Raw genomic sequence first — 15,788 nt, forward strand, 5'->3', positions numbered from 1 at the left:
GCACCCTACAAAAGTGGCAGCGGTGGGATTCGAACCCACGCCTCCGGAGAGACTGGAGCCTTAATCCAGCACCTTGGACCGCTCGGCCACGCTACCCCATTGTCAACTGTTGGCCAGCCGAGCTCCAACCGAAGCTGATCGATCGTCCAGGAGCTCACGTGACTAGTCTAATGCCCGCAAGCAGTGGAATGACACCAGATAAAACACATCTTTCTCAAGGTTATGCATTGGCCGGGAATCGAACTCTGGTCAACTGCTTGGAAGGCAGCTATGCTTGCCACTATACCACCAATGCCCACAACATCCTCCATGATCGCACAGTATTTCGAGCCACGGTTCGATTTTTCACACCACCTACTGACGTCCAACTAGTAAGAGATTGCCATAAACCTGGTTTATACTTCTGTCGAGTTTGGAACACTTGGCCTAATCCGGATGTGCTCGACCGTCACAAGAGACGAAATGCCTCTCACACTTTTTATTGTCTGGTGATGGAGCCACTATACCTACGATGCCCCAAGAAAGCATCAACGACAACACAACACAACACGTCGAGCCACAGTTCACCTTTCAAACCCACTTACTGACGTGAAAGCAAGGAGACGGCGTTAGCACACTGCAAAAATGGCAGCAGTCGGATTCGAACCCACGCCTCCGGAGAGACTGGAGCCTAAATCCAGCGGCTTGGACCGCTCGGCCACGCTACCCCGTTGTCAGTTGTTGGCCACCCGAGCTTCTCCCAAAACTGATCGATACTGAACTAGTAACAGATTGCCCTAAACCTGGTGTATACTTCTGTCGAGTTTGGAACACTTGGCCTAATCCGGATGTGCTCGACCGTCACAAGAGACGAAATGCCTCTCACACTTTGTATTGTCTGGTGATGGAGCCACTATACCTACGATGCCCCAAGAAAGCATCAACGACAACACAACACAACACGTCGAGCCACAGTTCACCTTTCAAACCCACTTACTGACGTGAAAACAATGAGACGCCGTTAGCACCCTACAAAAGCAGCAGCGGTGGGATTCGAACCCACGCCTCCGGAGAGACTGGAGCCTTAATCCAGCGCCTTGGACCGCTCGGCCACGCTACCCCGTTGTCAGCTGTTGGCCAGCCGAGCTCAAACCGAAGCTGATCGATCGTCCAGGAGCTCAGGTGACTATATCTAATGCCCGCAAGCAGTGGAATGACACCAGATAAAACACATCTTTCTCAAGGTTCTGCATTGGCCGGGAATCGAACCCGGGTCAACTGCTTGGAAGGCAGCTATGCTTGCCACTATACCACCAATGCCCACAACATCCTCCATGATCGCACAGCTTTTCGAGCCACGGTTCGATTTTTCACACCACCTACTGACGTCCAACTAGTAAGAGTTTGCCATAAACCTGGTTTATACTTCTGTCGAGTTTGGAACACTTGGCCTAATCCGGATGTGCTCGACCGTCACAAGAGACGAAATGCCTCTCACACTTTGTATTGTCTGGTGATGGAGCCACTATACCTACGATGCCCCAAGAAAGCATCAACGACAACATGTCGAGCCATAATTCAACTTTCAAACCCACTTACTGACTTGAAAGCAAGGAGACGGCATTATCACCCTACAAAAGTGGCAGCAGTCGGATTCGAACCCACGCCTCCGGAGAGACTGGAGCCTAAATCCAGCGCCTTGGACGGCTCGGCCACGCTACCCCGTTGTCAGCTGTTGGCCACCCGAGCTTCTCCCAAAACTGATCGATACTGAACTAGTAACAGATTGCCCTAAATCTGGTTTATACTTCTGTCGAGTTTGGAACACTTGCCTACTCCGGATGTGTTCGACCGTCACAAGAGACGAAATGCCTCTTCACGGTTTGTATTGTCTGGTGATGGAGCCACTATACCTACGATGCCCCAAGAAAGCATCAACGACAACACAACACAACACGTCGAGCCACAGTTCACCTTTCAAACCCACTTACTGACTTGAAAGCAACGAGACGGCATAAGCACCCTACAAAAGTGGCAGCAGTCGGATTCGAACCCACGTCTCCGGAGAGACTGGAGCCTAAATCCAGCGCCTTGGACCGCTCGGCCACGCTACCCCGTTGTCAGCTGTTGGCCACCCGAGCTTCTCCCAAAACTGATCGATACTGAACTAGTAACAGATTGCCCTAAACCTGGTTTATACTTCTGTCGAGTTTGGAACACTTGGCCTACTCCGGATGTGTTCGACCGTCACAAGAGACGAAATGCCTCTTCACGGTTTGTATTGTCTGGTGATGGAGCAACTATACCTAAGATCCCCCAAGAAAGCATCAACGACAACACAACACGTCGAGCCACAGTTCACCTTTCAAACCCACTTACTGACGTGAAAGCAATGAGACGCCGTTAGCACCCTACAAAAGTGGCAGCGGTGGGATTCGAACCCACGCCTCCGGAGAGACTGGAGCCTTAATCCAGCGCCTTGGACCGCTCGGCCACGCTACCCCGTTGTCAGCTGTTGGCCAGCCGAGCTCGAACCGAAGCTGATCGATCGTCCAGGAGCTCACGTGACTATATCTAATGCCCGCAAGCAGTGGAATGACACCAGATAAAACACATTTTTCTCAAGGTTCTGCATTGGCCGGGAATCGAACCCGGGTCAACTGCTTGGAAGGCAGCTATGCTTGCCACTATACCACCAATGCCCACAACATCCTCCATGATCGCACAGCTTTTCGAGCCACGGTTCGATTTTTCACACCACCTACTGACGTCCAACTAGTAAGAGATTGCCATAAACCTGGTTTATACTTCTGTCGAGTTTGGAACACTTGGCCTAATCCGGATGTGCTCGACCGTCACAAGAGCCGAAATGCCTCTCACACTTTGTATTGTCTGGTGATGGAGCCACTATACCTACGATGCCCCAAGAAAGCATCAACGACAACATGTCGAGCCATAATTCAACTTTAAAACCCACTTACTGACTTGAAAGCAACGAGACGGCATTATCACCCTACAAAAATGGCAGCAGTCGGATTCTAACCCACGCCTCCGGAGAGACTGGAGCCTAAATCCAGCGCCTTGGACGGCTCGGCCACGCTACCCCGTTGTCAGCTGTTGGCCACCCGAGCTTCTCCCAAAACTGATCGATACTGAACTAGTAACAGATTGCCCTAAACCTGGTTTATACTTCTGTCGAGTTTGGAACACTTGGCCTACTCCGGATGTGTTCGACCGTCACAAGAGACGAAATGCCTCTTCACGGTTTGTATTGTCTGGTGATGGAGCCACTATACCTACGATGCCCCAAGAAAGCATCAACGACAACACAACACAACACGTCGAGCCACAGTTCACCTTTCAAACCCACTTACTCACGTGAAAGCAATGAGACGCCGTTAGCACCCTACAAAAGTGGCAGCGGTGGGATTCGAACCCACGCCTCCGGAGAGACTGGAGCCTTAATCCAGCGCCTTGGACCGCTCGGCCACGCTACCCCGTTGTCAACTGTTGGCCAGCCGAGCTCGAACCGAAGCTGATCGATCGTCCAGGAGCTCACGTGACTATATCTAATGCCCGCAAGCAGTGGAATGACACCAGATAAAATACATTTTTCTCAAGGTTCTGCATTGGCCGGGAATCGAACCCGGGTCAGCCGCGCGGGAGGCTGCGATGAATGGTCTTAACTTCCTTAACTTTTCCCATTCATTCTCTATGGCTATCCTTAACCATATCGAATACTACCATTTGTGGCCACTATGGGGATTTGGGGGGCGCTGTTTCGCGGTTTTCTTACGAGATAGAGAAGCGTCTCAGATCAGAATATTTTTTGAGAGAACAGTACACGTAGATCTGCACTGAGGTAAGATATCCATCTGGATAGATCTAAAAATAGCTAGCTAAATCATGAATGAACATGTTATTTTACTCATCTCTGCTTTGTGAAAACTCAACATTGAGCACGCTATGACTCTCAGTCTAACAGTATGAATGAATGAAACTGTATGTACAGTAGCCACTAATGCAATGTTACGTTGGTACTACTATAACTTCCCAAAGTTATTCAGTAACGTTAGTTACTAACAATATACCGACAATGGTTTGCCAGCATGTTATGTAAAATTAATAGTGAATCGTGAATAAAAGTCATGTTAGAAGAGAGCTGTTCGCAGCTAATACACATTCCAAGACAAAGGACATTGAGGGGGATTGTTGGGGGATGGGGGAGGATGGGGGAGTTGAGATGAGGCACATTCACCTCAAGTAAGCACACTCATCGAATAGATACAGATCTACTGTAGGGCAGTGTTGTTTGAAAATACTCTGGCTACCACCCCCTCTTGACATGTAATTTGTTGTAATTATTGAATGTGTTATTTCTTTTAAATACAGATGTCTAAGCAAGTTTTTAGTTTTTATCCTGGGAGAGTGGTGGTGGTCTTTCGGAAGGGGTCACATGGCTACCTTCTCCAAGATGCAACTGAGGAAGCCAAGCGTTGGAAGGACTCCTCTGTCTCTCTGAAGGACAAGTCAGCACCCATAAAGGAGGAGCAGATGAGGGCAAGGGCGTGCTCTTTGGTCCGTGACCGAGGGGGGGATGTGTCTGATCAAACTGAGGTGTTGGGGGAGTATACTTTACAGTTTGGAAAGTATAAGGGGAAATTGGTCAGATGGCTCCTTGAAAATGATGTGGGGTACACTCTGTACCTCATTAAACAATTTGAAAAGGAGCAAATGGCTGGCATGCCTTTGGATGGGCCCAGCAAAGACAGCCTGCGGTCCTTTGTAGGGTATGCCAATTCCTTCAAGGAAATCAAGGCAGTGCTGGAGTACGAGGCCAGGAGGACCGGGGCTGTCAGCTCAGTGGAGGAGGACCAACAGGTCGGCTTTGGCCGCATGCCAACAAGGACCTGGGGTGACGTCTGGGAGGGTAGGGCAGATGGCTTTGCAGCGTTCGTTCTGTCCCGGACCACCACTCCGGGAACTAGCATGGACAAACTGAAGCGGTACCTGACCAAGAAGACCCAGGAGGCATCCATGTCCTCTCCTCTGCTCGCCTCCAGCCAAGCCGTGGGTAGGTCATCAGTATTAATTAAATATTATAAGTAATTTAATGCTTGTGATTATGGTTAACTTTCATTTGATGCATGTAACAGATAGGATATAAATGTAACTATTGTACAGTGAAAGGAATACATTCTTATGTTTCTTTCCTGTTTGCACCACAGTCATGGATGAAGATGAAGACCTGGAGCAAGCCATGCTGAACATCTCCCCCTCCAAGATGGTCAAGCAGAGCTGTAAGTGAATGTTCCTTTGTGGGCCTTGTTGTGTGTGACTGAGGACACATTTAAAGCAATATGCTTTTGAACTGCTACTTGACAGCATGTTGTACATCTTTTCATCTCTGCTTTGTCACTAGCTGCTGCCCTGTCTTCGGGTGCATCTTCATCTCCCAGGAATAAGAGACCAGCAGGCCGAGGTCTCTTTGCATATCAGTTGTTGGGACCAAGACATGACTCTTGGTCAATGTTCATGCCACGTTCCTGGCCTTGTTCAATGTTCATGCCACGTTTCTGGCCTTGTTCAATGTTTATGGTGTTCTGCCTTTCAAAACTCCAATCATGAATTTACATCCTCTCCATCGTTGATGGTAAGTGTTTTTTTTCTTATACTCTGCATGATTCCCATTATGAATTTACAGGCTCTTCGTTGAGGGTAAGTGTTATTTGTCTTATACTCTGCATGATGACTGCATGAATGTGCATGCCACCGTTTGCATTGTTTGCTTAACAGGTTTTTGAACAAAATTATTTATTTAGGATTAAAGCTGTTTGATAGTTGCTGACAGATCCAATTGAGAGAAGTTCTTACATGCAAACAAAGCACACATGCAATTTGCCTCTGTCAGTCTGAAATATAACTTTTACACGGTGACTAACTTTGTCCTTTTTTTCAGGATATAAGAATCCATCCGCTGCTCAGTCTAAACTGCCTGGTAACAGACTGGACCCCAGCACTGCTCAAGGTAAAATGATCATGTTCCTAGGACTACATCTGAATCTCTTGCAATTTAAAAACATACTACAAACAATATGTTGTGTTTTGCATGAGCTACTATGTTAGATGTTGAGAATAACATTGTGCTTTCTGTAATAGAAAAGAGTAAACCAGCAGCCACACTCTCCAGACCAGACCAGGGTGATGGACTCACTTCTTTGTTGCCAGGTTAATATTGATGTCTACATGCGCCTAACTAGATACAAGATTTAATCAAACATAACTTACTTACCTCATTTAACTCTTAGCCTGTGATTGAAAGTCATCTCTCACTGCAGTCCCGGTAGCAAAAAGACAGGTTGTGAGCTATATACATATTTTGTCATTAGATCCCCCAGTTCCAGTGAAGGCTCCAGTGCCAGTTCCGCCCGAGTTGCTTGCACTGGGCCTGTGTACAGAGTCAGCAAACACTGCTATCTCAAAAGGTATGAGTCACTATTATTTAATAATATAATTACTTGAAAGTATTTAAAAATATTTTATATGTTTAAAAATCTATGTATTTAGTCTGTTGTTTACAGAATGTAGTTGCTCATCATTATCATCTGTCATCCTGCAGCCTCTCCCCGACTGGCTCCTGTGCTGTCTGCAGCCACCATGCCACCGCACTCTGCTCCATCTCCTGCCACGTCTGCTGCTGTCGCTCTACCCTGTCCTGTTCCAGCCGCAGCTGGTGCGCTACCTACCCCAGCTCCGTCTACCATCCCACCACCACTCCATAGGAAGGACCAAGACGTCAGCCAGTGGAACTGCTCCCAAAACCAGAAGATGTGGATGAAAACGGAGATGGAATCTTTGGGACTTTGGCCAGGATCTCGACCTGTACGACATCTGATGGGTATGATCTCCTTGTGGCGTCATCCACCCCAACCAGAACTCATAGATCCAGTCTATGATATGCCATCTCCCAAGTACTTCCAGCTACATCCATTTTTCATTTGGAAACCGGAGCATGCAATTATGGAGAGAGTGAGGAACAATTACATTTTACCCTGCCTCTACGGCTGCTCCACTCCCCATGTGGTTTCGGCAGGAGTTGGGCGACCCCGGGTCATTATTGGGACCAGCGGCCAGTACTACATCTTGGCCTCTCGGCTGAACTGCAAAACATGCAAGAGGTACTGGTTCGCTGACAAACCCCAGTGGATGGAAATGCTGCCACAACTCTTCTGCAACATCCTGCCAGCATTTCTCACCCACAAAAAAGCCATCTGCAAAACGGTAATGGATGAGCTATGTCGCACAGGGAGGTCGGCCACAGACATGGCAAATCAGCTGAATGAGGCTCTGCACCTACGGTACGAGAGGGCACACCTTGCCTATCTGTTGACTGTACAGAATGTGCAGGATGGTGACTCCGGCCTGTATGGGCAGAAGACCATCACAGGCACCATGCGGAAGGACAACACCCCTGATCCCTTTGGTACCTACGACTTGACCAATGGCTGGTGTGGGGTAGCCATCAGTCCCCGCTACCTAGTAGACTGCCTCGTACATGAGTACCACCGTAAGGAGAAGACCCTCACTCTTGTCCTGCAAGGCACTTTTGGGCAGGTCATTCGAGCTGACCACACACGGAAGGTGGCCCGGAAGGTGGTGCTCTCATCCGGAACCATGTCCTCGTGATGAATGAGAACTGGATGATCCTGTCCTGGGTGATGCTTCAGTCAGAGAGTGACCGGTCGCTGGAACCCATGTACGAGGGGCTGTCTCATCGCTACGACTCAGCTGGACTGCCGAAGGCAAAGTACCAGTGGGTGGACAGGTAAAAGCCAGATCACAGCTTTTGTATTCAATTTTACACAGGACAGAAACATTTAGCAAAATATAATATACTATATAGTTACAGGGGATTGTATGCAGGTGACATAGAAACTCAAAGCCTATCATTAATTTGTGTTTTTCTCTCTCTCTCTCTCACTGTGTGAGCAGGGACTGCTGTGCTGATTTCCGGATCCCAAACCTTGACCCCCAGGAGCACCTCCACTGGGATTCATGGAAAACCACGGAAGCTGTGGTGACGGGGGCAACATCTGGGAACCTGACCAACTCATGTGCCTCCCGGGGAAAGTACAGCAGCGACATCACTGTCAAACTGGACCTTTTCCATTGCATGCGGCGGTTCTCAAGGGAGTGCGTGTCAGAGCACCATACACTCCACAGCACTTTCTGCCGGTTCCTCAGTGCTGCATTCTGTGTGGTGGACCAGACTGACCTGCAGAGGCTGACGGAGGCATACGCCTTCTGTGGGATCAGGCCTGCCAATCCCACAAAGCAGCATATCCGGGAACACTGCCGGACCAAGGTACTTTTGAATGTTCATAACATTAATAATGCTTGTTATGTTATAACATAAATAAGAAAAATACGTAATTTAATTTCTGTATTCCGTTAATGCATATGAAATCATCTGTAATCCTTTTTTCAATTGTAAGGTACCACAACCTACAGAGCTGCTGGAGAGAGTGGAGAGCGTCCTCAAACAGTTCTTCCTAGAGACAGATCCCAATGGTGTCTACCTCTTCAAGCCGTCCATGCTAAAGCTGTGGAGACTCCAGAGGGTGCACATCCTGAGAGGCTGCCTGAGTGATCCAGAAGAGGAGGACGGGATCCTTTACAGACACGGAGGAACAGTGCAGCTCAACCACGTCAAGGGTGAAGGAGCAGCTGTCCCAGTGTGGATCCCTGTGAGAGGCACCTCCCAACAGGAGGGTTTCCATGCGCATCAGGCACGGTGGATCACAGGCAACTGTGTTTCCTCCGAGCTCTTCCAGGCTCAAGGCATGATGGGCATGGCACGGTGGAACTTTCAGAGATTGGTGGATCTGAAGTTACCGGACGTGAAGCTACCTGCAGTCTTTGACCCAGTGCTCATCATGCAGCTGAACGTGGCATCGGAGAGGGTGACCGGCCATGCCAAATACCCTGCACTGCAGTTGAGCCACAGAGACACAGGGGAGAGATTTGGCCTGCAGTATGTGGAGCCAGGCTGTCGCCCTGTGCCTCTGGACTGGTTCAAGAACAGGTCCCAGGGGGCTGATGAAGAGGGAGCTGAGGAAGAGGAGGCTGACCGGGTGGTCGCCGACCAGCCCTTCATCACGCCAGAAGACAATGTAAGTTGCATTGATAGCACTTTGTAATTTACCCTTTCAAACTTACACAGGTTATACCTGCAGACTAAGCACACATGTTTAAATAATTGAAATGCATGTACTTCCTCTGTTGCAGGATGACGTCTTTGGTGAGGCTTCTGGAGTCTTGCCCCAGACCACAGTCCAGCCAGTCCAATCAACCTCCACTCAAGGTAATTTTGCAAATATCCCTCATTTTACACATCTGCTAGTAAAATGTGAATGAGATGCAACACTCAAGTTGCACTGATGCTTGATAGAGCAAGATTTTATATTTATTATGTGTTATTTCTACTTGTCTTCAGGTCTGCCAACGACACCTGCACTGCCCATCACAGCAAACCCGCGTGCTGCTCGCACAATGTCCATCAAGGCAGGCGGGCTTCTGTACGTCTTGGACCATTCCCGGTGGACAGAGGCCATGAAGGAGGTCATCGACGGCCTCATAGGAATCCACCAAGGGTCGAAGGATTTCCTGCAGAGGGTGGACAGTGACTACGCTGGCTTGGTGCAGGCTGCTTCCCGTGATCCCAATAGCCTGTTGCATCCAACAACAAAGCAACACATTTCACAGTATGTGAAGCATTGGGCAAAGCGGACCAACGCCAGCACGTCCCTGAACACCAGCCCAGAGAAACTTCTGGAGACGCAGCAGCTGTGGCAGCACCTGACGGCAGAGAGTGAGACCAAGAGCGTGCCGGTGGTGACCATACCACCCGCTGCGGTCAATCCACCTGGGAGAGATCCCCAGGAGGCCCCTCTGACCAAGGCTGCTATCGAGGACATGGTGCGGGACATAGTCCAGAAGCAGACGGCACTGCAACAACAGCAGCAGCAGCAGCTGGGCAAAAAGAAGACGAGGAACTGTCTTGCCTGTGGCCAGCCGAAGTCGCGATACCAGGGAGACGGTTCCTCCATCCACCTCTTCTACCAGTCTGGGGAGGTCAAGTACTTTTACTGCTCACAAAGAGTCCACAAGCTCTATGCAGCAGAAGGCCTGAATGACCCCAGAATGCCGTTTGAGGACTTTGCGGACACCCCTTTCTTTGGGAAAGAGCTTGAGGCAGCCAAGCTCAGGTCAGCAGAGGCACGGAGGTTGGCTGATCTGCGGGGGAAACGGAGGGCGGCAGAACAGCAGCCCACCGGTCGGCTCTGCAAGTTCTGCCGCAAGCCCATCAAGCAGGGGCCAGAAAGCCCTGTGTACCATTCGTACCAAAAATGTGTACCATTCGTTCCGGGGTGTGGCGGGCAGGTACATTTACTGTCCTACCAGGGTGCTGTCCCTGTACAAGGCAGACGGAATGAATGCTGAAATGACCTGGGGGGAGTTTCAACAATCAGCCTTCTACAAGGCAGAGAAGAAGAGGTGGGCTGAGGAGAAGGGGAAGTAGGCAAACTGTACATAAAAATTGTTGTAAATAGTTCAAATAAATAATATGACTGTTTTGCACTTAATCTAGGTTATTTGTACAAGCCTTGATTACATGTTCCAATAAATGGCCAAAATAAGATTGTGTGTTCATCTCAGTTATTTGTATCACAATTAATCATCAAATAAATGTTCATGATGTATGAAAATGGAGATGGATCAGACTATTGATTACCATTGACCCCTTAAGACTCATCTGTACAAATGTCTTCATTTAGTGGCTCAAACAAATCCAGGCAACTGGTTACACTGAAAATAAATCCCCAATATTAGAGGTTTTTACCAGAATATATTTTTTTATATTCCATCAAAACCAGACAATATACAAACAATGAAAATAGTGCCAACGGACAATACACAATCTTGTTAATAAACAAGGCTAAATACAATTATGATGTATTTGTAATGTACAATACTGCAATTTTAGATGTAGATTAGAGGCATCTCAGTATGGCCTTTTACATTGGTTTGATATATAGCAGATAACCAGTGCCACTATATTGTATCATTGAAAGAAGTACAATAAATCATTTGTAATAAACATCGTCGTGACTGGGATTCGACACGAGTACCCCAATTTTTCCCTTTACAGGTACAGGCGTCTGCCCGCCGCGTGGAAGGCAGCTATGCTTGCCACTATACCACCAATGCCCACAACATCCTCCATGATCGCACAGTATTTCGAGCCACGGTTCGATTTTTCACACCACCTACTGACGTCCAACTAGTAAGAGATTGCCATAAACCTGGTTTATACTTCTGTCGAGTTTGGAACACTTGGCCTAATCCGGATGTGCTCGACCGTCACAAGAGACGAAATGCCTCTCACACTTTGTATTGTCTGGTGATGGAGCCACTATACCTACGATGCCCCAAGAAAGCATCAACGACAACATGTCGAGCCATAATTCAACTTTCAAACCCACTTACTGACTTGAAAGCAACGAGACGGCATTATCACCCTACAAAAATGGCAGCAGTCGGATTCTAACCCACGCCTCCGGAGAGACTGGAGCCTAAATCCAGCGCCTTGGACGGCTCGGCCACGCTACCCCGTTGTCAGCTGTTGGCCACCCGAGCTTCTCCCAAAACTGATCGATACTGAACTAGTAACAGATTGCCCTAAACCTGGTTTATACTTCTGTCGAGTTTGGAACACTTGGCCTACTCCGGATGTGTTCGACCGTCACAAGAGACGAAATGCCTCTTCACGGTTTGTATTGTCTGGTGATGGAGCCACTATACCTACGATGCCCCAAGAAAGCATCAACGACAACACAACACGTCGAGCCACAGATCACCTTTCAAACCCACTTACTGACGTGAAAGCAATGAGACGCCGTTAGCACCCTACAAAAGTGGCAGCGGTGGGATTCGAACCCACGCCTCCGGAGAGACTGGAGCCTTAATCCAGCGCCTTGGACCGCTCGGCCACGCTACCCTGTTGTCAGCTATTGGCCAGCCGAGCTCAAACCGAAGCTGATCGATCGTCCAGGAGCTCACGTGACTATATCTAATGCCCGCAAGCAGTGGAATGACACCAGATAAAACACATCTTTCTCAAGGTTATGCATTGGCCGGGAATCGAACCCGGGTCAACTGCTTGGAAGGCAGCTATGCTTGCCACTATACCACCAATGCCCACAACATCCTCCATGATCGCACAGTATTTCGAGCCACGGTTCGATTTTTCACACCACCTACTGACGTCCAACTAGTAAGAGATTGCCATAAACCTGGTTTATACTTCTGTCGAGTTTGGAACACTTGGCCTAATCCGGATGTGCTCGACCGTCACAAGAGACGAAATGCCTCTCACACTTTGTATTGTCTGGTGATGGAGCCACTATACCTACGATGCCCCAAGAAAGCATCAACGACAACATGTCGAGCCATAATTCAACTTTAAAACCCACTTACTGACTTGAAAGCAACGAGACGGCATTATCACCCTACAAAAATGGCAGCAGTCGGATTCTAACCCACGCCTCCGGAGAGACTGGAGCCTAAATCCAGCGCCTTGGACGGCTCGGCCACGCTACCCCGTTGTCAGCTGTTGGCCACCCGAGCTTCTCCCAAAACTGATTGATACTGAACTAGTAACAGATTGCCCTAAACCTGGTTTATACTTCTGTCGAGTTTGGAACACTTGGCCTACTCCGGATGTGTTCGACCGTCACAAGAGACGAAATGCCTCTTCACGGTTTGTATTGTCTGGTGATGGAGCCACTATACCTACGATGCCCCAAGAAAGCATCAACGACAACACAACACAACACGTCGAGCCACAGTTCACCTTTCAAACCCACTTACTGACGTGAAAGCAATGAGACGCCGTTAACACCCTACAAAAGTGGCAGCGGTGGGATTCGAAACCATGCCTCCGGAGAGACTGGAGCCTAAATCCAGCACCTTGGACCGCTCGGCCACGCTACCCCGTTGTCAACTGTTGGCCAGCCGAGCTCCAACCGAAGCTGATCGATCGTCCAGGAGCTCACGTGACTAGTCTAATGCCCGCAAGCAGTGGAATGACACCAGATAAAACACATCTTTCTCAAGGTTCTGCATTGGCCGGGAATCGAACCCGGGTCAACTGCTTGGAAGGCAGCTATGCTTGCTACTATACCACCAATGCCCACGACATCCTCCATGATCGCACAGCTTTTTGAGCCACGGTTCGATTTTTCACACCACCTACTGACGTCCAACTAGTAAGAGATTGCCATAAACCTGGTTTATACTTCTGTCGAGTTTGGAACACTTGGCCTAATCCGGATGTGCTCGACGTTACAAGAGACGAAATGCCTATCACACTTTGTATTGTCTGGTGATGGAGCCACTATACCTACGATGCCCCAAGAAAGCATCAACGACAACACAACACAACACGTCGAGCCACAGTTCACCTTTCAAACCCACTTACTGACGTGAAAGCAATGAGACGCCGTTAGCACCCTACTAAAGTGGCAGCGGTGGGATTCGAACCCACGCCTCCGGAGAGACTGGAGCCTTAATCCAGCGCCTTGGACCGCTCGGCCACGCTACCCTGTTGTCAGCTGTTGGCCAGCCGAGCTCAAACCGAAGCTGATCGATCGTCCAGGAGCTCACGTGACTATATCTAATGCCCGCAAGCAGTGGAATGACACCAGATAAAACACATCTTTCTCAAGGTTCTGCATTGGCCGGGAATCGAACCCGGGTCAACTGCTTGGAAGGCAGCTATGCTTGCCACTATACCAACAATGCCCACAACATCCTCCATGATCGCACAGCTTTTCGAGCCACGGTTCGATTTTTCACACCACCTACTGACGTCCAACTAGTAAGAGTTTGCCATAAACCTGGTTTATACTTCTGTCGAGTTTGGAACACTTGGCCTAATCCGGATGTGCTCGACCGTCACAAGAAACGAAATGCCTCTCACACTTTGTATTGTCTGGTGATGGAGCCACTATACCTACGATGCCCCAAGAAAGCATCAACGACAACATTTCGAGCCACAGTTCACCTTTAAAACCCACTTACTGACTTGAAAGCAACGAGACGGCATTAGCACCCTACAAAAGTGGCAGCAGTCGGATTCGAACCCACGCCTCCGGAGAGACTGGAGCCTAAATCCAGCGCCTTGGACCGCTCGGCCACGCTACCCCGTTGTCAGTTGTTGGCCACCCGAGCTTCTCCCAAAACTGATCGATACAGAACTAGTAACAGATTGCCCTAAACCTGGTTTATACTTCTGTCGAGTTTGGAACACTTGGCCTAATCCGGATGTGCTCGACCGTCACAAGAGACGAAATGCCTCTCACACTTTGTATTGTCTGGTGATGGAGCCACTATACCTACGATGCCCCAAGAAAGCATCAACGACAACATGTCGAGCCACAGTTCACCTTTCAAACCCACATACTGACGTGAAAGCAATGAGACGCCGTTAGCACCCTACAAAAGTGGCAGCGGTGGGATTCGAACCCACGCCTCCGGAGAGACTGGAGCCTTAATCCAGCGCCTTGGACCGCTCGGCCAGGCTACCCCGTTGTCAACTGTTGGCCAGCCGAGCTCCAACCGAAGCTGATCGATCGTCCAGGAGCTCACGTGACTAGTCTAATGCCCGCAAGCAGTGGAATGACACCAGATAAAACACATCTTTCTCAAGGTTCTGCATTGGCCGGGAATCGAACCCGGGTCAACTGCTTGGAAGGCAGATATGCTTGCCACTATACCACCAATGCCCACGACATCCTCCATGATCGCACAGCATTTCGAGCCACGGTTCGATTTTTCACATCACCTACTGACGTCCAACTAGTAAGAGTTTGCCATAAACCTGGTTTATACTTCTGTCGAGTTTGGAACACTTGGCCTAATCCGGATGTGCTCGACCGTCACAAGAGACGAAATGCCTATCACACTTTGTATTGTCTGGTGATGGAGCCACTATACCTACGATGCCCCAAGAAAGCATCAACGACAACATGTCGAGCCACAGTTCACCTTTCAAACCCACTTACTGACATGAAAGCAACGAGACGGCGTTAGCACCCTACAAAACTGGCAGCGGTGGGATTCGAACCCACGCCTCCGGAGAGACTGGAGCCTAAATCCAGCACCTTGGACCGCTCGGCCACGCTACCCCGTTGTCAACTGTTGGCCAGCCGAGCTCCAACCGAAGCTGATCGATCGTCCAGGAGCTCACGTGACTAGTCTAATGCCCGCAAGCAGTGGAATGACACCAGATAAAACACATCTTTCTCAAGGTTCTGCATTGGCCGGGAATCGAACCCGGGTCAACTGCTTGGAAGGCAGCTATGCTTGCCACTATACCACCAATGCCCACGACATCCTCCATGATCGCACAGCTTTTCGAGCCACGGTTCGATTTTTCACACCACCTACTGACGTCCAACTAGTAAGAGATTGCCATAAACCTGGTTTATACTTCTGTCGAGTTTGGAACATTTGGCCTAATCCGGATGTGCTCGACCGTCACAAGGGACGAAATGCCTCTCACACTTTGTATTGTCTGGTGATGGAGCCACTATACCTACGATGCCCCAAGAAAGCATCAACGACAACATGTCGAGCCACAGCTCACCTTTAAAACCCACTTACTGACTTGAAAGCAACGAGACGGCATTAGCACCCTACAAAAGTGGCAGCAGTCGGATTTGAACCCACGCCTCCGGAGAGAC

The 15,788-nt window shown here is 49.2% G+C and overlaps 1 protein-coding gene and 13 non-coding genes across 14 annotated transcripts; 1 reads left to right on the plus strand and 13 right to left on the minus strand.

Annotated features, from left to right (window-relative positions):
- Nucleotides 1–14: 14 nt before the first annotated feature.
- trnal-aag lies at nt 15–96 on the minus strand. The gene has a single exon. It is a non-coding gene; the product is annotated as a tRNA-Leu (tRNA).
- A 921-nt stretch (nt 97–1,017) lies between these two features.
- Nucleotides 1,018–1,099, minus strand: trnal-aag. Its single transcript has one exon. It is a non-coding gene; the product is annotated as a tRNA-Leu (tRNA).
- Nucleotides 1,100–1,227: 128 nt separating this feature from the next.
- On the minus strand, nt 1,228–1,299 carry trnag-ucc. The gene has a single exon. It is a non-coding gene; the product is annotated as a tRNA-Gly (tRNA).
- Nucleotides 1,300–2,399: 1,100 nt separating this feature from the next.
- Nucleotides 2,400–2,481, minus strand: trnal-aag. The gene has a single exon. It is a non-coding gene; the product is annotated as a tRNA-Leu (tRNA).
- Nucleotides 2,482–2,609: 128 nt separating this feature from the next.
- On the minus strand, nt 2,610–2,681 carry trnag-ucc. Its single transcript has one exon. It is a non-coding gene; the product is annotated as a tRNA-Gly (tRNA).
- A 713-nt stretch (nt 2,682–3,394) lies between these two features.
- On the minus strand, nt 3,395–3,476 carry trnal-aag. Its single transcript has one exon. It is a non-coding gene; the product is annotated as a tRNA-Leu (tRNA).
- Nucleotides 3,477–6,427: 2,951 nt separating this feature from the next.
- Nucleotides 6,428–10,561, plus strand: LOC124489265. Its single transcript, XM_047051967.1, has 8 exons — nt 6,428–6,464; nt 6,599–7,546; nt 7,633–7,804; nt 7,972–8,344; nt 8,475–9,152; nt 9,268–9,343; nt 9,476–10,379; nt 10,423–10,561. Exons 2-8 carry the CDS (start codon nt 6,637–6,639, stop codon nt 10,559–10,561), a joined length of 3,252 nt encoding a protein of 1,083 aa, XP_046907923.1. The 5' UTR covers nt 6,428–6,464; nt 6,599–6,636.
- Nucleotides 10,562–11,958: 1,397 nt separating this feature from the next.
- Nucleotides 11,959–12,040, minus strand: trnal-aag. Its single transcript has one exon. It is a non-coding gene; the product is annotated as a tRNA-Leu (tRNA).
- A 128-nt stretch (nt 12,041–12,168) lies between these two features.
- On the minus strand, nt 12,169–12,240 carry trnag-ucc. The gene has a single exon. It is a non-coding gene; the product is annotated as a tRNA-Gly (tRNA).
- A 1,323-nt stretch (nt 12,241–13,563) lies between these two features.
- Nucleotides 13,564–13,645, minus strand: trnal-aag. Its single transcript has one exon. It is a non-coding gene; the product is annotated as a tRNA-Leu (tRNA).
- A 902-nt stretch (nt 13,646–14,547) lies between these two features.
- On the minus strand, nt 14,548–14,629 carry trnal-aag. The gene has a single exon. It is a non-coding gene; the product is annotated as a tRNA-Leu (tRNA).
- A 127-nt stretch (nt 14,630–14,756) lies between these two features.
- On the minus strand, nt 14,757–14,828 carry trnag-ucc. The gene has a single exon. It is a non-coding gene; the product is annotated as a tRNA-Gly (tRNA).
- Nucleotides 14,829–15,148: 320 nt separating this feature from the next.
- On the minus strand, nt 15,149–15,230 carry trnal-uag. Its single transcript has one exon. It is a non-coding gene; the product is annotated as a tRNA-Leu (tRNA).
- A 127-nt stretch (nt 15,231–15,357) lies between these two features.
- trnag-ucc lies at nt 15,358–15,429 on the minus strand. The gene has a single exon. It is a non-coding gene; the product is annotated as a tRNA-Gly (tRNA).
- Nucleotides 15,430–15,788: the final 359 nt, after the last annotated feature.

Source organism: Hypomesus transpacificus, unplaced genomic scaffold (assembly GCF_021917145.1).
Source record: "Hypomesus transpacificus isolate Combined female unplaced genomic scaffold, fHypTra1 scaffold_188, whole genome shotgun sequence".
In the NCBI taxonomy this organism is placed as follows: domain Eukaryota; kingdom Metazoa; phylum Chordata; class Actinopteri; order Osmeriformes; family Osmeridae; genus Hypomesus; species Hypomesus transpacificus.

Excerpts from the sequence above, each read along its gene's own strand:
- LOC124489265 (XM_047051967.1), top strand. The coding sequence starts at position 6,637 with ATGCCACCGCACTCTGCTCCATCTCCTGCCACGTCTGCTGCTGTCGCT. Across the intron at positions 7,805-7,971 it reads AAGTACCAGTGGGTGGACAG|GGACTGCTGTGCTGATTTCC; the intron begins GTAAAAGCCAGA and ends CTGTGTGAGCAG. Across the intron at positions 8,345-8,474 it reads GGGAACACTGCCGGACCAAG|GTACCACAACCTACAGAGCT; the intron begins GTACTTTTGAAT and ends TTCAATTGTAAG.